Here is a 25856-nt window from a genome sequence, read left to right as displayed (position 1 = left end):
CTCTCACTTTGCAGTTATCCCAGCAGATCAGCAGTTTCTGAAAGACTAAAACCAGCCTGTGTGATAACATCATCCATGCCACATTCAAATTTGCTAGAGTTTGCTCAAATTTGCTTCTTCCTCATTCCCCATGATAAAGGATTCACAATAAATATATTATTCATCAGTGATAGAGGAACTGGTTAAAGAGTATTTGGTTGTAACATTGTTTGTTTTTTTACCCTTTGTAACTGTTAAAACTCATCTGAGCTTCGGGGAAACAGTCAAGGAGAACAGTAGACTAAGAGGACACATCAGCTACATAAGCTAACTTAAAAAACAAATCTAATATGACAGAATTCCTGGAAGGTCTCACATTTTCATAGGACTGCCAAATTCTGTGGCAGTTCATCCAGTACATCCTGAAATATTTCACTTTAAGCTGCATGTTACACCGACACAAAGCATGTGCTTGACTCATAAGCAAAAATGACACAAAAGCCTTTTTAGTCACCATATTTTTGTAGTTATTTGTTGAGATGAAAATGAAAAATGTCACTGCTAACTGGCATAGCGAGAGCGAGCCATCTCTACTCCATCTTAGGTGGCCAAATGAGTGTCGAAGGTCATGTTTGGTAGGTGGAAAACTGTAGAGTAGTTCAAAAGGAGCAAACACAACAGAGCCAGACTCTCCAGTTGGATGCCATCAAAACCAAACTATGATGGTACGACGTCCTAAGTGCAAGAATTCCCACTTCAAAGTCGAGAGCAAGGAAGAACCCGGGCTCCAGCACAATGTGGCGTCTGTTTGAAACTTAGCGGAACATACTAAGACACAACGCAGACTGGGGCCCTTGGGCCTGCTGGTGTGGGGGAAATTGGCATCGGTTGTGTTGGACAGCTAAGACACTCTGATCGGTGCCCAAAAAGCTGGATTTGAAAAGGCCAAGTGGAAACAAAGTTAGACTTGAGATTAAGCAGGGATGACACATGTAAGTGCAAAATAAAGAAGCATACACACCAAAGCTTCTGAAGTAGAGGAGGGGATATATGTTGAATGTGCATCCAAACACAGCCACATCCTCGGCCCAAATGAGAAGCAACAGCATTCATTTTAATAACTGCTCCCATTTTCCTTCTTGCCAGCAGCTATTACCATAATTCATGCTCCGCTTCGTACCTGGAGAGCAGAGCTGCTGTTAATTGTCCCGGACATAGAGAAACTACACAAACAGAGAGCAGGAAAATTAAGGTAGGGTGGTTTTAATATCTTTCACAGTATATAATTAAAACAATGCAACAATGTTTCGCTACACTATAGAAGACCCTGCAGTCATGTTTAAGAGTTTTAACAGAAAATTTGACTTACTTACAAAAGTCCCTATTCTGCAGAAAAACAAACATTAAAAATCAAGGAACAACCAACACTGAAACTGTAATTAGGTTCAGTAGTCAAATAAATGCTCTTTTTAAACAAAAGGCCTGAGTCCTTTTCAAACATGCACAGTCAGGGATTAATGCAAGAGGATTCATTGAAGACATATGAGAAAAATTTGACATTATTTTCCTCTGGTGCTTGCTTTGTTGTGGGATTATGATTAATGACATCTCTTTTCTGAAGGTATTTGAGAAGTTTACAAGGAAAAGCACTCAACACTCAACAACATCCGATCTCTTTTGTAAAGGATTATAAGCTCAAAGAACTGGGAAACCGATGGTTTAAACATTAACAATCCATTGTGTTTTAAGATTATTGGTCTTTCAAAATGAAAAGTAACCAGAGTTAATAATAAATGTGATTTCTGACCTCCATAATATAGTAGTGGAAGTGTTCGAAACGAACTAAAAGTAAAGGAAAAGAAAATCCTTCACCGCTTGTTTCAAACATGTATTTACTATCTGATATACTAAAATACAGGATGTTATAAATTGCTTATTTATAGTGCAAACAATGTGAGTTTGAATATGGAAAACAGTTTGCGCAAAAATAAGCAGGGCGTTGGAACATTTCTTCATCTTGGCAGCTTCTCCTTTGACCCCGGGCCTAGATCCGTTGTGCTTGAATGTTGCCTGGTTATGAAAGCACGTTTCACCCGTGCTTACACTGACACAGTACATTGCTTAAATCGGATTGCCTGCGAGTTCACAAGAAGGCTTTGTAGCTGTGAGGTTGTTTATGTTGTTTGTATCCCTCCTACCACCTCTGAATCAGAGTTTCACATACTGTAATAATTCAATAATAGCTCACTTAAGTGTTTGGTAATAACACCTTATCTTCAGTGGTTAGCTCTGCACTTTTAACTACATTACAGGGACTCATGATAGCTCCTCCACACTTTCATTTCAAACAATTACCTTTGATATAAATACATGTAAAGCAGCGTGGGAAAGCGCTGTTCCATCTCGTTATGCAAAGCCTCGTAGTAGATAAGCTGTGACCGTTAACAAAACGGCAGGTTTCTAGAGCGCTGCAGATGGAAGTTCAAACCGTCAACATCAAGTATGCATAAACCCCTGTTGTGGTTTTACACAGGAGCTTTGCCAGGTACTAACTGGCAGGCTCAGAGGCAAGCTGATTATCCTGACAATCCGAAATACAGATAGTTTTTATTCAGGATGTGTCATCACACAGCTCTGGGACACAGCTCTCAAAGTGTCTCATTTCACATGCCTTAAGATGGGATATAAATAATGAGTGCATCTGTTTTAAAAGGGACCTCAGGGAGCACAGCACACCTGGGAAGGAGGAAAGGTAATCAAGACAATCTCCGAGGTGATTAAAACTATGCTGGAGCACTTTTTAGACCAAAATATAAATACGTCTATTTGTTTCTATTTATTACAAAGCTCCCCCAAATAACTGTATATCAGTGGCTGTGCCTTTTAGTTATAGTGAGGAATCTGCAGCCTGGCATGCCATGCATTACTAAACCAGATTGCATAATAAATGTTAAATCTGGGTTTTTCCTGGATTAAAGTAGGCCTTTGGGGCTGTGCATGTGTGCACAATTCAGCTGCATATTAGTAAAATAATAGCCTATATATTAATTTTTTTGAAAGAAAAATTAAATTAAATTTGATGTTGTGATTGAAATCCATCATCCTGTTCAACTTGAAAACATTCAAGACAGCTGTCAGTCTTCCCAGGAATGGACATCCAGGGAACTTCACAATAAGGTCATATGATGTAAAAAAGAGCTACATGTCAGAATCTACAGGCTTTAGTTAGCATGTTAAACGTTAAAATTCATGACATACAACTGGAAAAACACTGCTCTTATGATAGCACAGTTTAGGTTTGCAAAATTGCATCTGAACAAACCACAGGAGTCCTTTTGATAGGAAGTGGAGATTTTTGGACATAATGCATAGGTGAAAACTAAACACAGCATATCAGCACAAAACCATGTGTCAAGCACAATAGTGGACGGTACTTATTTGGGCTTGTTTTGCAGGCAGGACCTGGGCAGTCGAATATGAACTCCTCTGTATACCAAAGGTCATGTGAGGCCATCTGTCTGACAGCTAAAGTCTGGCAAAAACTGTGTCATGCCACAGGACAATGATCCTAAGCACACCAACAAATATCCAACAAGCCAACTGAATGGCTGAAAAAGATATGAATGATTGTGTTGCAATGAACTAGACAAAGTCCAGACGTCAACCTTATTGAAATCCCCTGTGACAGACTGACCGGTATGTCAAACAGAACATCATTATTGCTGCTAAAGGTGGTTCTACAAGGTGTATTTTTACACACAGCTTCTGCATTTTGGGTTAGTTTTTGCTAAATAAACAATGATATGGTGTAATACGGCATGTGTTGTTACTGTTTATCAAATTTTTAGGCCTACTAAAGACTAGATTTTTAAATTTCTTTATATGTATACTTTAGAATCAGCACTATATATATATATATATATATATATATATATATATATATATATATATATATATATATATATATATATATATATATATATATATATATAAACATAATTTTGGCAACCTGGTGGCACTAGAGGCTTAACAAAGTCAATAGTATCCATCTAGTACTTGATAATACTAAATAAATAACAAAATAAAATTGAATTGAACATTGAAAATTGAATTAAATTGATACATAAATGCAACTACAGCAGTGGCCCACTTTTTAGCTTATTAAATGGAAAAGAGAAACATATGATTAGATGACAAAACTTTATGTTCCCAGTTGCTCTTGGTCACTGGTGTTAACTTGTATCCTAATATGTGGACCAAAGGATTGAAGTTTCCATATTGCATATGGAAGCTGCATATTTAAATATGGTAGCCCTCCAAATTCCAGCATCTAGCCCAAGACCTCAGTCATCATGCCATGTGGATGCCATGGCAAAATCAAACATCCAAGTGAGCAGATTTATTTGGCCTCTCTATTGCAGCGTGAAGACACAGGAGTACAGTAAGGTCAAGGAAAAGAAAAGTGATGAACATGTAGCTCTTCATCATGTGCTGGTCCAACCCTGACTGCAGGAGGGCCTGACTGCCAAGCAGCCTACATGAGAGGAAAAAGTGACTAAAAAGGTCTGCGATTTCCAGCAGGATCTGAGCAAAAGACCTAAAGTCTGTCCAAAGCTGTGAAGGCATGAATGTGCTTTAGCAAAAGCCTGATGCATTCGCTCATTCACACGTCAAACAAGTTTCCCTTCAATGGAGAGCTCTTTCTTCACTGGCTCTGATTCAGTGGAAATGCAAATGTTAAGGCCTTGCCTTGATTTGATGGAACGATTCGTTTTGTCAGTCTGCCTTCCCAACCAAACCTCGGCCTCCGACCCCACCCCCAACACCCTTAATGACGCTCACTAAATGAACCATAGCGCTGTCATTCAGCCCAGTGCTTCTCAATGCCAACCTGACATTCAGCTGCCATCAGTCCCTTCCCTACATGTACACATAGTCAGTTTAGCAAATTCAGTATTGCAATTTAAAAAAATGTAACATCAGACTGCCAGCTATGCTTTGAGAAATGTGTTAAAAGACAGCAAGAAGGTTCTCAAAGTAAACTTACATTACTCTATCTTGATCATTTCATTTACTAATGTTAAACTACCTCATAGAGACCCAGCTTAGTACCCTAATATATTCTCTTAGGAGAGGACTGGGAGTGAAATCTTTTCCTCCTTCAGCCCCCAAAAAAGATGCTTGCCCAGAATCGGTGAGTGTATTTTAAAAGCTTGTTTAGCTATAAACACTGTAAGAATTTGGAATGGTACAAGCAAACAAAAATCAACCAAGAAGAGTTTTCGCCAAATCTTTGAGGAGGGCCTCAGTAGAGGTTGGAGAAACTTTAAGCCCATTTTCACATTCATACAAAATATAACTAATAAACAGAGCTAAGTCAGACTTCATAATTTGCACCTATAAAGACTACTAGCCTGCTTAAGAGTTCTGATTTCTCTCCGGCAATGTAGTTTCAGTGGACTTTAATCCACTTCCTGTTAAGCAAACTCTAGACCTGACACAGAGAACAATGAAGTCACACAAGAAAAGCCCGGTGAAACTTAAGCTTAACAAAGTGCGGGGCGCACGCACACGAGCAACACAACACACTCACAAGACAGGTCTTAAATTCCCGCCTTAGGCAGCACACTCACAGGTTCTGAATGTCCTTATTTGGAGTGCGAGAGAGTGATTGGAAGAAGGGTGATGAAGCCACTTGCCGACAGTGCCGATTGAGGCAGGGCCACAGCAGCTTTGTGCCAATTAGTGCATTCGGGCGTGTGAAGAAGACAAACCCTCTTACAGGTAGGTAGGCATGGCTCTGCTGAAGGGCCCCAGGGCCAATTGGAACTCAAAGCCAATTGATTTGACAAGGCATGTTAATGACCCATATTCTCAGTAGCTGGTGCAAGGTGTGGTAGCAAGGAGGGAGGAGATGGAAAATTTTTTCTCTACTTCTCTTCTACAAACACAAATCTGTCAGCGCACCATCATGTAACTAAACAAACTCCAGTTTTATTATGCTTACATAAAATGCTGAAGTCAGAGCCTGTCATAAATAAATTACAGGTTAAAAACAAAGATGAGTGAAACCTTCATATTTGATGGGCAACTCAACTGCTATAAAATCCTACGAGTGTGCATCATGAAAAGTTACATTTTAAACCCATCTTTGTCCCGTTGCTTGGAAAGCACAGCCATAAAAACTGCCTACTCGACAACCTAATCTTTCAGCAGACTGATGACTCAGGATCAACCTGTGTCCTCAAGCTGCCTGTCCGCTCGCCTGTCGTTGTTGGTGAAAAAGAGCCATCGTGTGGTTAAAGAAGTGAGCTGCAGCTTGCTGTGAACACATGAAAAGTACCTGCTATAATATAAACACCTATAGGCCAGGGGTTTACACTTTATAAAGGCAACAGTGAAGATTTTTGGCAGTAATTCAGAGGATTGCTTGCATAATTAACCATGATCCTGATAACTGTGATAGAGGCATGCACTCAGAAACACGGAGTGTATAATCTAGGTCACTGCAATTTACACTCTAAAAATAGGCTAAAAATATAGTATTAAAAACAATAATGCTATAAGACTAAGGTTCTGTGTTACATTACATTTACTACTGTGATTTAGATGGAAATTTGCCCTGAAAACAGGAAATAGGTGCAGTGATTCACTGAAAGCTGTGCAAATATAAATGTGTATAAAGTATATAAGGTCAAATCAAAAAGGTTTGTGGATTTCAAATCAGCTTGAAAGTCAATATCTGGTATGATCTGTGACCATTATTCTTCCACACAGCCTGAACTCTCGCATTGTCATTTCTTTTAGTAGTGTTCAGAAATAGTTCTCCAGGTGTCTTGTAGGACAATCAAAGTTGGCATTTTTCTAGATTCAACTAGAGAAATGTGAACAAATTGTATGTTTTTGCAACAGGCTGCAAGTACTAGTACTAGTTGGTTGCTATGTTCTTAGGTGTAGACACAACACTGCTTTATGGTCCTGTTTTTATGCTTAAATGAGTCATAGGTCAGTGTTAAGTGGCTCAACAAACAAAAGGCATTCCTCTGAAAATGGTCAAGTACAACGACTGGACTAAAAATGAGTGAAAAGGAGTCCAAAGAAAAACTTCAAAAAACCTTTGGACAGCCTGGAGTACCACTGAGTTGATGTGTGTTTAAGGTCTCTTAACTGTAGACTGTAGGCTTGTGCTCTGCCATGAAAAGTCGTTTTAATTTGAATGTTTTTTTTTTTTAACTTTTCATCACCTCACCTGCTTAATCATAACAACCTTGAAAAATGAAGAAAACCATGACGAATACCGGTCTCAGTCGTACGTGTTTCTTTGTTGCTAATTTGCATATAGTTGGTGTTTGGGCATGTTAGCATGCTAAAGTTAGCATTCCGCTAACAAGCCAATCCGGTTGTTCAGTCTGACGTCACTAGCCGTGTCTGGACCTAAACTCTGCTGCAGGTCCATTTTGTTTATTTATGTTCCCCTTAATTTATTTTATTTTTTGTACTCACTTTTGTCTCACTGTCCTTGTCACTCTTTCTGTTCTTCATTGTACTACCACAATGTCATCTTTTATGTGATCCCTGTTTTACTTGACTGTATGTCTAAAATGTGATAAATAAAGTTAAAAAAAAAAAAAATCCGCTGCAGGTCCATATATCAAACGATCACTATGGCATTACTGAGAGTAGAAAAACTGTCTAAATTCTTTCATCTTTAATAAAATGATCAGCGTTCTGCTCTACCAGGTATAACAATTGAGTTTAACATCCAGGCATCCATGAAAACGGAATTTATGACATTTAACGGAGTTAGAAGTTAGCAGGGAGTTAGCTCGCTAGCTTCTATCTAAATACAATATAGCATTTCCTGACTGCAGGGTTTTGGAAACAAATTAAAACGTACAGCTCTGCTATCACTTCCAGCATAAATGAAGACAGAAAACTAAACAGCAGTGACGTTTGTAGGGTTACTGAAGTTGGGCTAGCTGGTATATAATGATGTGCTACGTGACCGCTAGTGATACAGCTATGTTATGGTAAATGGCCTGTATTTATATAGCGCTTTACTAGTCCCTAAGGACCCCAAAGCGCTTTACATATCCAGTCATCCACCCATTCACACACACTGGTGATGGCAAGCTACATTGTAGCCACCCTGGGGCGCACTGACAGAGGCGAGGCTGCCGGACACTGGCGCCACCGGACCCTCTGACCACCACCAGTAGGCAACGGGTGAAGTGTCTTGCCCAAGGACACAACGACCGAGACTGTCCAAGCCGGGGCTCGAACCGGCAACCTTCCGATTACAAGGCGAACTCCCAACTCTTGAGCCACAATCGCCCCTTTAGCATAATATAAACAAGCTAACTTTTTTCCCCACTCGATAAAAGTTAACGTGAGTGTTCTCGGTGGTCAGGAACAAATGTAATCGCATGGCAGGATGCTGTAAAAGGACCAAACTTCAGCCAGGAGAACAACTGAGATAATCCATCCACAATACGAGGTTAGTCATTCATATACTGCTGCATGGGCTGGGCTGTAGTTACATCCTAAGGTTTTAAAAACTGAGCTTAAATAAATGATTAGCGGTAATAAAAGCCGAGGTAGGTCAACAGTGATCACTGACTGTTTTAGGAGCTTTTTGAGATTAAATAGAAGAAAATACATAACATTAAACATGTTAACAACACAAAAGCCATATTAAACGCAGACTACTTTAGGCCCGGAAGTAGAATTCGTCACGTCATCACTTAACAATCGGATAGTCTTATTAAAGCATCCCTTTGCTGTCTCTCTATAGCAGGTACAAAACCAAGAAGGTTTTCCACAGAATACTCACCCTTATTCTACAGATTTTGAAGTATCCTGAAAAACTTTACTCATTCCCTGGATGGAAAATATTTCGCAAGATTAAAACTATATAAAAATAAAGACAATGACAGAGAGGAGGAGGGATAGCAGATAGTGAACCAGGAAGTGAAGAGGATTAGTAAGGAGGAAGTAGGGAAGCTATGAAGAGGATGAAAAACGGAAAGGTGGTTGACTCAAATGACATGCCTGTGGAGATATGGAGATTTCTGGGAGAGGGGGCAGTGGGCTTTCTAACCAGACTGTTTAAAAACAATCTTAGAAAGTGAGATAATGTTTGAGAAATAGAGAAATAGTGTACTGGTACAGAGTTTTTAAGAGTGAGATGATGTGCAGAGCTGCAATAACTACAGAGGGATAAAAGTGATGATACCATGAAGCTATGGGAAAGAGTTACTGATGCTGAGGATGTTGACGGTGAAGTATAGAGGTTAGAATAAATTACACTGTCTTTGTGGATCTAGAGAAAGAATGTGATTGTGTCTGCTACAGTTTCAGATGTGACCCTGTGAAAATCTTCCTGAAGGAAAGCACTAGAACATGTAGTGACCTAGAAGTTCTCACTCAGAGCACCAGTTACTCAATCACAGGGAAAGTTGCTCATCCCTTGAGGATATGAGCATTTTTGTAAAGCACGTTTGATGGCCTGCTCTGTGATTTCGCATAAGCAGCAATTAGCTCGATGTAAAGAAGTCAAATGTTCAAACAAAGACTTACACCTGCTTAATCTCAGACTGCAGATGTTTTCCAACGCTGAGGGGGGGTTTAATGTGTGCGCTGTTCCCCCCCAAAAAAACCTTTTATATAAGTTTGTTTTATGTTCAAACTGTATGGATGTAAAACAACTAATTTCATCGTCCTATTTACTTTTAATTCTGGGTCTTTAGCCAAGCAGGAGAAAAGATTTAGTTGTATTACTTTTCAGGAGTAGCCATGACCTGATCCAGAGGGAAATCTCTGCTGTGAGCTACTGTACAGATATTCATTGTACCCCGAGGATGAACCCTGAAGAATCCAGAGTTGTCTTTGAGTGAAATGTGGGTAAATGTATACATTTTGTTGACATAGATCATTAAAAAAAGGTTCCATACAAACAAATATCAAGATCCAATAAATATATTTAATCCCAGCAACTGATAAATCATACATGAACAAAAAACAAAATGATTGATATACAGTACAGTGATTTCACTAAAAACCTGTACATTTCTTTTTTTGTTTGTTTCTTTAAAGCAACTGTTACAGTGCATGGGGGGCTAATAATCAGCAGGTTAAAATCTGAGTTTGACGAGATAATTTTTGCACTTGCACATGCACACTGGAGGTAAAAATACCAGAGTATCAACTTTAACACACTTTACATGCACACACAGAGACAGTGTCTCTGTACAACACCCTATGCACACTCAGCACGCCTTCATTCACATATTGCGGAGAATACACTTGCATTTTCTTGTAATTTCTTCCATTAAAGCAGTAGTACTAATTAGCTGCATACCATATTGTAGTTCATTGGATTTTAAAGAGAAGTTAAACATAGCTGGGGCATAGATTATATTGCTTTTAAGCCTTTTGAGTCACATATGAAATAAACATGTTAAAGTTAGATAAAAATGCCATGGGGTTAAAACCACAACATGTTTTTTGTTTTTTTCACAAGTTTTTCTCTACACATTATAGTTTCCATTGTAGCATAATAAAAGTTGTTTTCAGTGTATCCACCGGGTGGCAGCACTTCATCCCAGCTTAGACAGTGAAGGGAAGCCACTGCATTTCAGTGACGCAACACAGATGAAGGTCACCGTTTTACAGAGTCCATCAGTTTCTAATAACTGCTCAAGTCTAAGTTGATCAAGCACAGTGTGTCTTTCCTGTAGAACATATACTTTTCAGCAATCATATTCTATATGACATGCTATCAGTATATGCTATCAGTCCTCCAGTACATTGAAATCAAAGTGAAGTGTTTTACCTCTTTTACATTTAAACAGTTAGCACCACATAGAAAGAATGCCATCGCTTCCTGCATATGGAGGCAAGTGTATGCACTTCTTGATCCTTCTACGTCTAGAACTACCATTATTCTGTGTGGGTTACCTGCTTTTAAGACATGAATGTTAAAAAGTGTCAGAGTTTTGAGCATTTTAACCTAGTTGCGCTGATAATACGGCTCCACTGATGCACTCTGCCTCACATGGAAACATCCAGCGTAATACCAAAGAGGTCAAATTACACATCATGAATTTATAAAACACATGAGCAACTAATTCCATTTTGGCTGAAAAGTGAGTGTTTCTTCAGTAAATTATTAACAAATTCTGCTGTGAACTTCCTCTCCTTCACTTAAGTCGGCAACAAAAACAACGGGGACAGAAATGGAAACCTAAAGACCAATAATTCGATGACTCTTTGTAAATAAAATAAAAAAGTTTTTTTCTTGGAATTCAATACTTCACCTTCGGTGTCCATCCATGAGATTCTCCATTCACAGGCTTCACTTGTTCAGCAAACATATTCATACGTGTGCACTGTAACTGGACAGGAAGGAGTATTGTGTTCCAGTGAATGACAGTTACATACATACATGAGGCATGTGTGGCCTCGACAACATTAAAGAAAACAAAATGCAGACAGCGAGCCGTGTGCACGTTTTTGAACAGCTGCAAAAAAAAAAAAAAGCACATTACCGAGAAGCTTTGTGCTTTATGCTGATGGTCGTGACTCGTAACCATGACAGCAGAAAGGCGTCCCTGCATTTATTTAGTGCCATCATATAAGCTTGCAGACACACACACCTACAGTCACACACAGTGGCGGAGAAGCTGCCATGCAAGGCCATGACCTGCTCAACGGGAGCAGTTTGGGTATCAACGTCTCACTCAAGGACACTTCATCATGCAGTAAGGAGACAACAGGCAATCAACCCTGATAGCTGGTGGACCAGCTCCACCTTCTGAGCTACTGTCATTAACACACAAGCAGCAGACTGATTGTGGAGACACACAGTATGGCTGCTGAATGAGCTCTGTAAAAAAAATGTCACATTATATTGGAAGACAATTTTTTCATGCATTGTTTTTGTTTTTTGTTTTTTAGGCATTGTGGGTATTCTCTAACTGCAGAGAAACATTCGTCGTGACATAAGCTGACAGATGGCGCATTGCTTCCTGGGTGGACAGTATACTCTTAAGGTGTTGAATACAAGTATTTTATTTTGAAAGTTCAGTCACTGCTAACCACCTCACTCAGGCAAGCACATATATAGTGGTATCATACCAGCAGGCTGTTTCCTGTCACACGCAAAAGCTCCTTATTTTTAGCCGTGAATGACCTTTCAAAATAAAATGCTGGTATACAGCACCTTTATGGATCCTTTTGTAGCTACATTACTACAGTACTTTGAATAATACTAAAGGACAATATGTACATTTTAAAAAAGGACATTTCACAACCAAGCTACTTTTTACTATGATTTCTACACAGCAAGCATTCTGCTTTAATATAGACTGATGTGCCCCTGAAAAACATTAATAATGTATTTGTTCGTGAATTAATTCTTCCACAGGACAATCACACATACTCTTTGCAACAGTAGTTCTTTTACCCAAACACTGTGGGACAGGAGAGAGAGCCCTGATCTCCTTAAGGTCAAGCCCACATGGAAATGGGTGGTGCGTTATGAAATGCAGCAAACACAGCAGCATGTAGTTAACGGTACCCCTGTGTTAACAGTGTGTGATTTGGGCATTTAAAGCCCCAGTTAGGTGTTTGTTGTCTGGCTGTCTGCATACCAGCCCAGTCTGCACAGCTGTGTGTCTTCATCTCACACAGCTGAGGGGTAGGACTGCTTATGAAAAGGAGGGTCGGATTGGGCTGGTTTGGATTGTGTCATTCTATCAATTCCTTGATTCATTCTGCTTTAAGGTAGCCATTAGAATTATTTCCCATCCCTCTGCTCCTCTCTCTCCTTCTCCCACCCCCCACAGTTCCTCCATTCCCTCGGCCACCCCCAGCATCAGATTGATGGTTTGACCAACCATCCTCGGGCCCTTCATGAAAGCGCAGCCTCAGCGTTTTGCGGATGACGAGGCGCTCCACAATGAAGGATGCGCAGAACCAGGGCACCGCGTACTCAGCCGTGATCAGTCCCTTAAAGTTGTAGCGGAACTCAGAGTAGTCCCAAGGGCAGGCGTTGAATTGGCGCAGCAGCAGCCCCGTACCAAACTCCCACAGGTAGGTCCATAAAGTGTAGATGATGCAGCGCAGCAGCACGGGGCAGCGACCGCGCAGCTTTAGGTACATCTGCTCCACAATGAGGATGCAGGTGCCATAGATGAAGAGCGCCCATACACTGGTCACGCCAGGGAACTTCCAGTTGCAGTTGACCACAAACTCCCAGGCTGCAGTAAACATCACCTCACAGAAGTAACCATGGATGGCGTACAGGTACCAGCGTGACAGCGCTGTCAGAGGAACGGGAGCCTCTGGGGTTTCCGATGTCACCATCCTTCCTCCTCTCGCCTTCACACAGACTTTACTGTAGCAAAAAAACAAAGATCTGAAGGAAAAGGAGAGAAAGAAAGAGGCAGAAAGATGACAAGCAGGCAGCAAGACACTGGTCAGGATACATATTAATTCTAACAATTTTCAAGTTGTACTCTTTAGATTCTATTTATAGTTGGCATTCGTTCTGCTATAGTTATTCAATGTATTAACATCCATTTCTCGTTTTTATTGTTAGTGTCTCTTTCCATCATATCAGAGCTGTACTGACTTTTTGATCATGCAAACGTCAAGGTACGCAGGTTTTTGTGTAGGAAGGAGATAAATCAGTCGACCGGAGCAGCGGAACTATTGAGGAGTGGAGATTTGGATATTAATTAAAACAAGAGCGAAATGTGAAAGTGCAAAATGTTCAGGACAGAAACAGCTGCATAAAACTGATAACACAACTTCAGCTCTGCACAGACAGCATGCTAACACAAAGGTAGCAAAGAAGCATGCAGACTCTGGTCCAGCATCCAGAGCCTGTTCTTCAGTTGGTAACAAGGCAGCGATATCAGGCGTGTGACCTTCATTTCTATCTGCACATATTTTGAAAGTAGAATCGCTTTGAAAACTCTTTAGGCTTGTTTTCAAATTTGCTTTGTTTTTGTCCGTTTTGCGTTTATATTTAAAAACTAAAAAAGATCTTGTGTGTCCTCTTTAGGATAGAGATGTAATGGTGTGTGGGGCTGTAGCCTCAGGTTTATGTTGCTAACTGATAATTATGTGATAATGTATTTCAAGTAATATAATAATCAGTGTAACACATTATTTTCTCCGGCAAGTAATTACATAGTAATTACAGTAATTTGTAATATACTACAGGGTTTCTTTTTAGTGAAACTCCAACCCTGGGTGTGTTGAAAACTATTCACACATGTGTCTCCTGTACTGTTTGACTTTCTACATTCACACCTATTTTTCATTGCAACTTGACCACAGTGTGGAGGTAAGACAGCAGGGATTATATTGTTTTCCAGTTTCCTTTTCATTTGTTTATGAACTTGTCTGCACTCTTTATGAGTTTGGCCCCCAAAGAAACTCTATCAGTATCTTACTGGAGGGTCTGAAAACAACATACAACAACAAACATACATTACTTTTCCTGATTTTAAATATTACAGTTCCTGCCAACTTCTGAAGTAGTGATGACACAAGTGTAAGCTGTCTGGGGTCTACAGCTATTTGCTGTTATCTTTATTAACAACAGTTTGCCAGGACTGTAATCTTGGATTACAACTTTAATTGTAAATGGTACCAAGCCATAGTTCAATTAAGGACAAGGTGATGAAATAGTGTACTGACATCAGGAAGATTAAATTAGAGACTAGAGGGCTGCAGAGCACTTAAACTCTACGCCCTTCCCTCAGCTGATGCTATTTACTGAGTGACTGCGGGTGTTTCTTATGTAAGGTATAGCTTCATCATCTGACTACCTACATCATGTGCTCTTTTTCTAAATCCTGCAGCTTGACACACACACACAGGCTTTGGTATCAGGTATCAGAAGGCCCACGCAGGGCTAGATCCTTCCTCTATTTAAACACTGCACGTCCAATAAAAAAACACACAAAAGGAAAACAGCTCCATACTGGCAGGTTCAAGGACTACATAGTTTATAAGACCACTGTGTGTATATATATCATCTGCTATACAATGTTTCCAGAGGAAACTGTGTCATAGTGGCAGTTATTATACAATAGCTCATAACCGGTCTGTTAAATACAAGCTCTGACAGAGGTTAGGAGTACAAAAGCTGGTTTGAAGAACAAAAGCTGATTTTTTGGGGCTATTTATTCCTTCAAAGGTTTGCTGGGGCCCAGAGTGAGTCCCTGGGGATTAACACATTTCTCCCAAACAAGAAACAAGGGTTTCATGTGAGGAACTGGGCCACAGCGATGGACCAACTGACCTCCCTAAACCCTTTATACCATCTTTTTGTGGCTCCCTGGGAAATACTCTCCTTCTCATCCCTTCCAGCATGACTGGGTCAGCCAATAGTTGTCAAATATTGTGAGCACAAGCTTTAGCCTTTTGCAAGAACTGGTTCCCGTTAAAGGGTTTACTGCATCAGAACAGCTCCTTGTGACCTTTATGAAAATAATCAAGTAAATTTCCCTTTAGCGCCTGAAAGATAAGGACATTAATGAAATCTTAGCACTTATCCTTAAAGTGGAAAAAACACTGAAGATTCAACACATTCTCACGTTCAGGGTTCTGAAATGACACTGACCTATCGAACATGTAGCGAGTGAATGGTGCTGATGGGTATATGTTATTTGGATGGAGCCAGGCTAGCAGGTTCCACTTCTTTCCACTCTTTGTGCTGAGTATGCTGACTTGATTCAAGCTTAAGCCGTATAGCGGGGTGGGCAACTCCAGGCCTCGAGGGCTGGTGTCCTGCAGGTTTTAGATGTGTCCTTGATCCAACACAGCTGATTCAAATGGCTAAATGACCTCCTCATCATGTCCTGAAGTTCTCTAGAGGCCTGGTAAGGAACTGATCATGTGATTCAGATGTGCTGACCCAAGGTGATATCTAAAACCTGCAGTACACCGGCACTCGAGGCCTGGAGTTGCCCACCTCTGCCATATAGTCTGTGATCAGACATGAGTCGAATGGATCTTCTAATCTCACTCTCGACGTGATAGTGACTTTACCAAAATGTTAAATGTAAAGTGCTATGTTGCACTGTATTCACAGACTATGTGTGCAGGATTAGAGATGACCACTTGGTCTGAAAAAATGCACCATTGCCCAAGTGCACAAACTTGCATTATTTTTAATAACCAGCAGGGGGCAATACCTGCAGATGAAGCCTATGATAATAGGCTTCCTAATGCTATATTGACTTACTTTCTCAGTAGAGCAGACAGGGGTAAGGTGAGAGCAAGATGAGTATGCCTCCTATCTGTCTCCTTCCAAGAGAAACGAGACAGATAGTCCATGGCACCACCTATACCTGACACTTGACCCAGTTTACTTTCCATGTAATTTACAGCTTTTCCTTCTAAAACACTTCAAAACAAAAGTCATCCTTCAGGAGTGGGTTAAATACCTGTATACATACAGTGGTTAGCTTAATGCATTTTATTCATAGCATCACGTAGTGTAATCAGGCACTCATGAACCTATATCCAAAAAGGATTTAAAATCAATTCTGCGTGAGATGACCAAATCACAAAAGTATTGCATACTGTATATATATATCCCACTGTGGCCAAAGCACATGCCCATGTTTTCTCTGTATTATTGTTGGGTCTTTAAACTAAAATGTAACACGCCTTGTTGCGATTTGGTGCTATATAAATAAAACTGAATTAAATTGAAATGAATTATTCTACTGTCAAGAGGATGAGGGAACATTCAGTAAAGATGCTGTTATTAAGAAACCTTGACTTTCTGGTCTGAATATATTAGAACTTATAAAAAAATATGATAGCACTAATCTTTACCACTGGTGACTGGTTTTTATTGGATTTAAGATTTGTGGCCACTGCTGATACCTTTAAAAAGAAGCTTAAGACCCACTTTTGCAGGCTTGCTTTTATTTAGTTTGATCTATTTATGCCATTTATACCACACATGGGGGAACCTGGATACTAAGGTTTATTGATGAATGCGGGTATAAGTAGCAGGATGAATTCTGTGTGTACAGGAATATACACTCTGCTCAGATTTAGCCAAATGCTGCAAAACTGATCAGACTGTGCTTCACTGGGCAAATAAATAATGACTCAAAGCAAAGTGCAAAAAGCAACATAAGTTTGCAACTTGTCCATTGGCTCTGGGCTTCAGGCAGGCATTGGCTGTGAAAGATTTGCATCCAAATTGAATCTTATTGAAGCTTCTGAAAATGAGGCACTATGCATGAAGATGGATGTAAATCTTTGTACTTTTGTTAAAGCTCTTGAATAAAAGCTGAGATCATATTTTTATAGAATGTATGTAGAGGAAAATTTTTTACAAATGTGACATAAACACATGGACCTAAATGTAAATCGTGGTCCTATTTAAAATAAAATTCGCAGGATTTCTTTGAGATATTTTTACTTTCTCACTGAAAAGTCAGCATAATAAGACCACATCCTCAGTTTCTCAGTTGATCCCCCTCCCACTTATGGTAGAGGGGGAAATAAAGAAAAAGGCTGTGGTGATGGTCAAAATGTTGAACTGAAAATGGCCTTAAAAGAGTTCACAAACTAATAAGCTTCCCATTCTCACTCGAGTATCACATGCCTTAATTCTATTCCCACACTTTCTTCTTTCAGTTCAGTTCCCCCTTCTCTCTTCTCTCTTTTTTTTTTTTTGCTTCACTGACAGCAGTCTCATGCCCACTAAGCCGCTAATGACGAAAAATATGTGAGACGACATTCAGCCGTCTAACCCTGGACTTTGTGCCAAAGGGCCTGTAGATATATTCGGGGGTGAAAGAAAAGGCTTAAAATGATTAGTAGAGTAGTGCAGCAAACATGACTTGCTCTTAGCTTTATATAAAAAGAAATCATTTTCATTGAAAGTACTGAAAATATGTGGGTTGTTTCTTTCTCTTCAGTAGGTTCCTGTCTCTTGGAAATATATAACAGGGACGTTAATATTATCAGACTCGCTGAAATATTCAGCCGCTCAACCCGTTCTTTACACTACATTTTAGAGAGTTATCACAAAGATAAGATTACAATGGAAATTCTCTGATTGTTTACTGTGCAATACTTGCTTATGCAGTTTCGTAATAGTGCAATCCTTTTTCTTTGTTTTTTGTACCATATTGTGATGAACGTGGGGAACATCCTCATCCACCTTCACTACCTCTGCTCCATGTAGCCTCACTGTTACACCTGCCTACCGCTAATTCACACACAGCTTCTACTGAGCTTGATTTCTCACACTTGCACATACTTCTCTGCCACTCCTGACTTCCTCATGCAGTACCACAGTTTCTCTCTTGACATCCTATCTTATGCGTTCTCTAGGAAGCATATGATGGCGCCCTCTCACCAGTGTGTCATTTGGCACACCATGACAAAGAATACCCAGGACTTTTGAGTAGCTATAATGATATATCAGATGAGAATGGGACAACATTCCCTCCCAGACATCCTACAACTGGTCTCTTCAGTTCGCAGATGATTATGTTGAAACAAGAAAGAAACATGAGATGTTACACAGATATGGCCTAACCTTTGTGAGACATGTTGCTGTCATCAAATTCAAAATGAGCTAGTATTTTTTTTTTTCCTCAAAAGCTTTTCTGGAATTGAAAACATTAAACTATGACATGAAAAAAAAACTTATTTGGTTCAATCTTTTGTTACTTTGTTCATTTGAATCAATTTTAAATTTGGTGTCTGGTATCCCTAAAATCGCAGGGAGGTTGTTTTATTATACGTTGAATGTTAACACTGGACACCACAGACATTGCTACCTGACCTTTTTACTCCACTTTTGCTTTTTAAGGCAAACAGTGGGGAGGCTGATGGGAAATCGGGGGAGAGTTACTGGTGATGACACATACAAAGCTCCCTTGCTGGTTGATGTGATTACATTGTCAGCATCTTAAAAGCTGACAGGACACCTCTGCTCCCTCCTTTAAATGTGTGTGCGTGTAGGAATATCTATTGACTTGTTGCCTCAGCATGACACAGTTCACACACTGGGTGCTATTTGATTCTGCTGCTGTTGCAGTCGTTGTAGGATATCGCCCACCAACCCGCAACCCCAACGGTTCTCTCATCGGGCCAAAGTATTGACCAGCAGGACTCTTTCCAGCTCCTGCTGCTGGGACCCGCATCGCCGTTGCACTCTATTGAGCCCCGCGACGGGACATCACAGTCTGATGGTGATCAGAATGGCAGATGTGATGGAGCTGCCTGCTTTGTAAACCTCAGTATGACCATGGGGAGACACAACACAGGCAGGGTGCTCTCTGAACTGAAAGAGGGGGAAGTGTAACCACGGATTAAGAGGGGTTTGCCTGAGGACACGAGGGTAAACACCAGCCATGTGTGAGCTTTTAAATGAAAAAAAGCTGAGGGTCTGGTTGAAAACAAGGGTGTCAAGTCTCTGAGATGCATCTCTTGACAGCAGTGAAAAAACAGAAGAACGGCACAAATAAAACACACCAAATGAGAATTCAGCCAAAGTCAATTTGAAAAAGAAAAGATACACACAGATACCTTTACATTGCTAACAGTATGCTGACAGCTGTGAACTCTGACACCATATCAGAAACACACCACGTTGCAGCACAGGATAATCCCTTCATGCACTATATATCTCCCCGTGGCACGGATCCCAGGCCTATGCAGACTTTTAGAAGGTCACTTTTTGAAGGCTGCAGTGGAGTGTATAGAAACCAGCAATATCCATTGCAGCTAAGCGTCAGTCACCAAGGTGACCTAACCACTGCTTCATCTCCACTGATGGAAACAGCACTGCAGGCGACATGCCCTTGATGTAATCAACTTGAAAATACTGACGCTTTAAAGCAAATGTATTTATGTTTTGTGCCTTCTTCTGCTGAAATACACCAGTCAGAATTGCAATGAGCACACATGATTAGCCACTGGTGCTAAAAATCCAAACAAGTTCCAGCTTCTTAAGTGAGATTTTCTAAATGATTATTAGCCCGTTAATTCCCCAAGAGTGTACAGAATGCTGCTAGTTCTATGACTGGGAATCTGTAGGACTGCTGTCCCTTCCTTGATCACCATTAGCTGATCCTGGTCAATACTGCTTTTTTAGAAGCACGATGAGCAAGCGGCAAGAAGTGTGTGTTTAACAGGGCCTACGTAAAAATGTCCGATAAGAGTTAGGGGTGAAAGAAGGGGGATGGGAAAACCTACTGAGGTATTGCAAAATAAACTGATCCCAAATGATTCCAGAAGGCAGGTCGATTACCCCTGAAACAACACTGTCACTCTCCTAAATATCACATCTACCTTTTCTGTAAGATGAAGCAAATAAAAGTTCCAAAACACGCTCAACAAGCCACATCTATGTGGACTGATCTATTTACAGCTGATACCAGTGCCTGCACTTAAAAGGCAGTGTATAAAACCTGGCATCAGTAAGACAAGTGCAGCCTCATCTGGAGCATCTTCAACAACTGTTGCTGCTAATGGTGAAAACCACAAACTTGTTTCACCACTTGAGGCAAAAAAGTACAAACAGGCTGCAGAGGAGATATTAACAGCTGGTGATGTAAAAATATGACTGATATATATTATATCATGATATATATTATATATATTGATATATATATATTGATATAATATATATATTGATATAATATATATTTATATATTGATATAATATAATTGACATGATTATATATATATATATATATATATATATATATCATGATATATATTATAAACATATTATTTATTACATATTACATAACATATTATTTATATGTTTATATATAAACAAATAATAAACAAATAATATATAAACATATTATTTATATGTTTATATAAACATATTGTTTATAAATATTAGAAACAAATGAAAACAGATGGAATTACGAGACAATGATACCTCGATGCTAAAGACAAAGACACACTTCTCCCTCCTTCCTTCACAGCATCCCCCTAATTCCAGAGATTCCCCGGGGGCACATAAAGTATCCAAGCTGCTGATAGAGCGGGAGAGACGCCACGAGGACTAAAAGCCTGGACACAGCAGTGCCAACAGAGGCTCATTTAACTTTATAGTAGGCATTCTTTCTATATCTGCAAGGTGAAAGCCTGAACAAAACAAACAGAGCGGTGGGGGAGGAGTGCACTCAATAAACCGAGTGGTATGAACGCTGAAGGGTTCATTCTCACTGATAGAAACAAATATACCTGATTACCTCTCAATGACCTGATGAAGACTGCAATGAAGACTTTATTACACAAATCAGGTATTACTCAGATTTGTTGATAGAAAACTTTTTTTAAAGAAGAAAAGGTGTTTTTTTCTATATAAGGATGTTTGGTTGCTGCAGTGTTTAGATATGTCTCCAGGGTCGCCTCTTTAAGTTATAGTTCCTGAAATTCATTAAATTGACAGTTACATTCTCGATTATATAAGCTTACAGTTATTCTGAATGGCCACACATAAAACGGGAACACAGAGTGCAGACTCTCCTGTAAAAGCACTTGCAGTGTTTCATTCAGTTGTACTCCTGGAAAGTGACAGAAATAGCTGAGGAGCGTCATGAATGAAACAGGAGAGCCTGACAAGAGGAGTGACTTCAACTCTTTACTGCTTTCTCAGCTCATGCGGTGACGTGGGATTTCCAAAGTTATCTGGCAATCAACGCGCAGTGCAGAGGAAGCGTACTCTGTGCTGCTGGTAGGAATAACATTACGGAGAATGATGTCTAAAGATAAGTGTGTTCGGGTATCCCGGAGGATGGAAATGCACTGGGTTGTTTTCTGTATAGTTAAACTGCATGTCCTTCTGTCATTCTTCTTCTCTGCCAGCTTATATGTCAGTTTATCATCGTTCCTTATTACCCAATAAATATCTTAAGAATTACCCTTCACAATCCCGAAAATACTCTCATATTGTTTTCACAACCTTCCTCCAATCACATTCATTCCAGCTCTTGAGCTTTTTGCAATTTAGTAAGAGGCCCTGAGATATTGGAGCTAAGCCCTCTATCCAGGGTAGCATAGGGGTCATGGACCATAGATTAGAAATCGTGGAGCAGCTGTAAAGAAAGCAGGAGATTTACTGACATGGTCATCATGCTGCAATGGAGAGTAATGTCTATAATGGAGGGGTGCAGGCGCATGTTAATCTTCTATCAGACAGCTTCGTAATCAATCTTTGACAGCGCATAATTGAGATTGGTCTCGGTGCACAGGTTTTAGAAGGGAAGAGATCTTTGAAAAACAAAAGAAGCTGAGTGCTGGACTGGCACCTGCTCTGATCAGAGTTTAATACTTGAGTTTTTTTAAAACCTTAAACTCCGTAAATCAAGATGTATCCAATAATGATAAACATGACACTAATGTGCTTAGTCCAGAACACAAAGACAACTTAATGGAAACGCACGTTTTTCACCAGCATATACCAAAGTGCATAAGTGCAAATACAGAATGAACCCATGCCTTGCTCCTCTTTTGTGCATGTATTATAGATGCCTCTACGTGGATGTAATTTGCGATCAATATCTTCAGTTCTCTTGCTCAGTGGTGGTTCTTTTTAACTAATTGAAGAGTTTTAACGCAACCCTAAAAATATAAACTTACACTTAGCGGCCACATCATTAGGTATATCTGTTCAACCGTTCGTAAACACAAATATCCAATCAGCCATCACATGACAGCAATAATGGAAGTAGACATGGTCAAGACGATCTTTTGAAGTTCAAAGTGAGTATCAGAATGGTTGTTGATGCCAGTATTTCAGAAACTGTTCATCTATTTTTCTGCGCAACCATCTCTGGGGTTTACAGTGACAGTTGTATGAAAAAGAGAAAATGTCCAGTGAACAGCAGTTCTCAAATAACCCCTGTAGCAGAAGACCACCCCAGCGGCCACTTTGGCCAGCTAAGAACATTAAACGAAGGCTAAAGTTTGCACAGGCTCACCAAAACTGGACAACAGAAGGCTGGAAACTGCTGCCTGGTCTGATGAGTGTTCATTTCTGCTAAGACATTTACATGGTAGGCTCAGGATTCACGGAAACAACACGAAAGCATGGATCCATCCTGCTTCGTGGATGACCAGTGGAAAAAATATAAAGTGAAACTAGGTTAAATGAACTTTACTGAGTGGTGAAAATGACAACAACAACAAAAACACTGACACTGCTGTGCTGGTGTTGACTGAAATTCACTTTTTTTATTGTCTTTAAAAAATGTGGGGCTGTGACGTTTCCTTCACGCGTCTTAAAAAGCCTGATAACTCAAGAGGTTAGCAATTCATATATGTGTATGAAAACAGGTAACAGGTCCATTTGTACAGCTACGTTAATTTAGATGCCCACACGCTGATAAATGCAGTTTTTTCAAGCATTTGCATTTATATTAACGGGTCATTCGGGGAATCCTCACTGTGAAATCTAGTGAATGGCTTATAAATAGGTCCAAAATGTCAATAGAGTCAGTGTAAAAGGCTGAGGCGGGATATAGGCTACAGAGGCTGCAGCAGCAGGGATTATCTCACCCCAAATGATAGTGAACTGCAGGCCTTACATGGAATAAATCAATGAGGGATTTTGAAAATCCAAACCCCATATGGCACCGTGTTTCTGTAAAAACACATCCTACAGTGTGACCATGATCCAGAAGAGAAGTCATGACAGAAAAGAATCGCTTGTCTACTTGTAATTAGATGTCCAAAGTCATCTTATCCTGTCCCTGGAAAACTACGGGCCACTGCGCAGGCCCGGCTGCCGAGACTCCGCTGCAGCATCACGCCTCCTTCCTACTGAGCAGTGCGGTATGGTTATCCTTGACAAATAATAATTAAAAAGGCCAGATTCAAAACAGAGAGGGTTTGAAAACACTTGCTTTCCTCTGACAAAGCCTCCGCGTAATGAAAAAGACACACTTATACGCGCAGGCTGCTTTTATAATGCGCTCGTGTACGCTTACATATCCTTATTTTAACAGGTGCCAACAGCCTAACTGTGCACAAAACATGTTAAGTGATGACCGGTTCGACCAGTTTTGACACAGGATGTCCAGCTGTTTTTTCCAGCCTCGGTGTACTAAATTTGCGGCACGGTTAACAGAAACGCGGCTGCACAACTATCAACTTGCAAGGAAACACTCATTAGTAACAAGCGGGTGAAATTCCCACGGTTGGATACATTACAAAAACCTGCAAAATAATAACTAGGGAGCCTCACGAATACTTGTTTTGATCATGGCTATTTCTACTAAATCCTAACATGTTGGCTACATGTCGCTGAGCTCCAGCACACCGACGTGAATCATCGTCTGTGCATTTCGTTTACCTTTCGGCTGAGCTCTGCGGTGTCCCTCAGCACACAAGCCGGACGATCAAATGCATCTCCCCCGGAGAGATTGTCCTGGTTGACTCGGTGTCCGCTTCCTGCCGCTCATCTGCTGTCCCCGGCTTCTCCTCCACGGTGTCTCTACTGTCCGATGGAAATTGACACATTTTACTTCACTGCAGCAGCAGCGGCACCAGCAGCACATGCTCAGACAGACTCACGCAGTTCTTGCATCTTTTGGTTAACCGTTTCTGCACCGGAGCTCAGCGTGTGCGTGGCTTCAGGTTGTTTATTATTGGGCTGGAAGTCAGGTGGAAGCCCTCTCATTCAGGTAATGTAGTGTGAAGTCACAGGACGGAAGAAAACCATACACACACGCCCAGTTGGACAATGAATGGCCTACTTTAACAATTTAACTGTGTTAACCTATATGTAAACAACACAGGTAAAGACTTTTATGAAGGAATAGTTCTGCAAACACTGACTTGGAATAATAGATCGACATTTCCGAGGTTTAGTCCTGACTTTCACTGAAGTTGGATTAAAAGTTTTAAATGCAGTTTTGTTCTTGATATCCATACCCTGGCAAAATACTTGAAGAGTCACGCTTTTATGCTTGCCCACCATTTTCAAATCCTACATTATAGCAGGTCTCACTATTATCTTATAAAAACCTTCCATTTCACTGTTGCTGCTATCTGTCTGTCACAAATTAGGCTTGACAGTAGTCTCCACCCTGTCTGCACTCACTTCTACACCTCTCTTCTGCATCCTCCATTGCTTATTTAAACCCAGTTATTTAAACTCATCTACCTTCACCGCCTCCTTCATTGTCTCCTTCTCATTCACACACATATATTCTGTCTTGCTTCTACTTCTACTTTTTCCACTTTTCTCTAGAGCATACCTCCACCTCTCCAGGATTTCCTCCAGCTGCTTCCTATTCTCAATACAGATGACAAAGTCATCTGCAAACACCATAGTCCACAGAGACTCCTGCTTTCCCTCCATTTGTCCATCATCACTGCAAACTGGAACCGAAGCAGATCTTTGATGTAAACCCCACCTTGAACCCACTGAACTGTCTTGCTGTCCTCATACGTGTCCTGCACCACCCTCACATACTTCTTCTCTGTCACTCTGGACTTCCTCATGCAATATCACAGTTCCTGTCTTGGCCCCCTATCATATGCTTTATCTAGATCCACAAAATGCACACTGATTCTGACCTTTTCTCTACTTCTCCATCAACACTCTTAATGCAAACATTGCATTAAAGGTTGCAAATTGTACTTCTTATGCCCTCTTGTCCTGCTAGATCTCAGTGCATTGCTCAGTAGCATTTACCATAATATTTCATTGCACATGAAATATTATGGTGCAGTATAGTGCAGTATCTTTAATGTTGTAGGAATTAAAGATACTGCACTACCCTTTGAATCTTAATTATCTAATAGACTCCAATTTGTTCATGTAAATGGAAAGTCCTCATTACACACTAATGTTA

The 25856-nt window shown here is 40.2% G+C and overlaps 1 protein-coding gene across 1 annotated transcript; it reads right to left on the bottom strand.

Annotated features, from left to right (window-relative positions):
• Positions 1-9941: 9941 nt before the first annotated feature.
• On the bottom strand, positions 9942-24660 carry tmem229b (transmembrane protein 229B). The gene is made up of 2 exons (XM_085442096.1): positions 24350-24660; positions 9942-13399 (listed from the first exon to the last, which is right to left on the bottom strand). The coding sequence occupies exon 2, from the start codon at positions 13345-13347 to the stop codon at positions 12751-12753; it is 597 nt and encodes a 198-aa protein (XP_085298222.1). The 5' UTR covers positions 13348-13399; positions 24350-24660; the 3' UTR covers positions 9942-12750.
• Between the last annotated feature and the right edge of the window lie 1196 nt (positions 24661-25856).

Source organism: Copadichromis virginalis, linkage group LG19, assembly GCF_057382275.1.
Source record: "Copadichromis virginalis isolate Kocher_CV1m ecotype Utaka linkage group LG19, C_Virginalis_male_GT1.1, whole genome shotgun sequence".
NCBI classification, from domain to species: domain Eukaryota; kingdom Metazoa; phylum Chordata; class Actinopteri; order Cichliformes; family Cichlidae; genus Copadichromis; species Copadichromis virginalis.
Note: the sequence above shows the minus strand (reverse complement) of the source record. Positions and strands in the feature narration are given on the sequence as shown.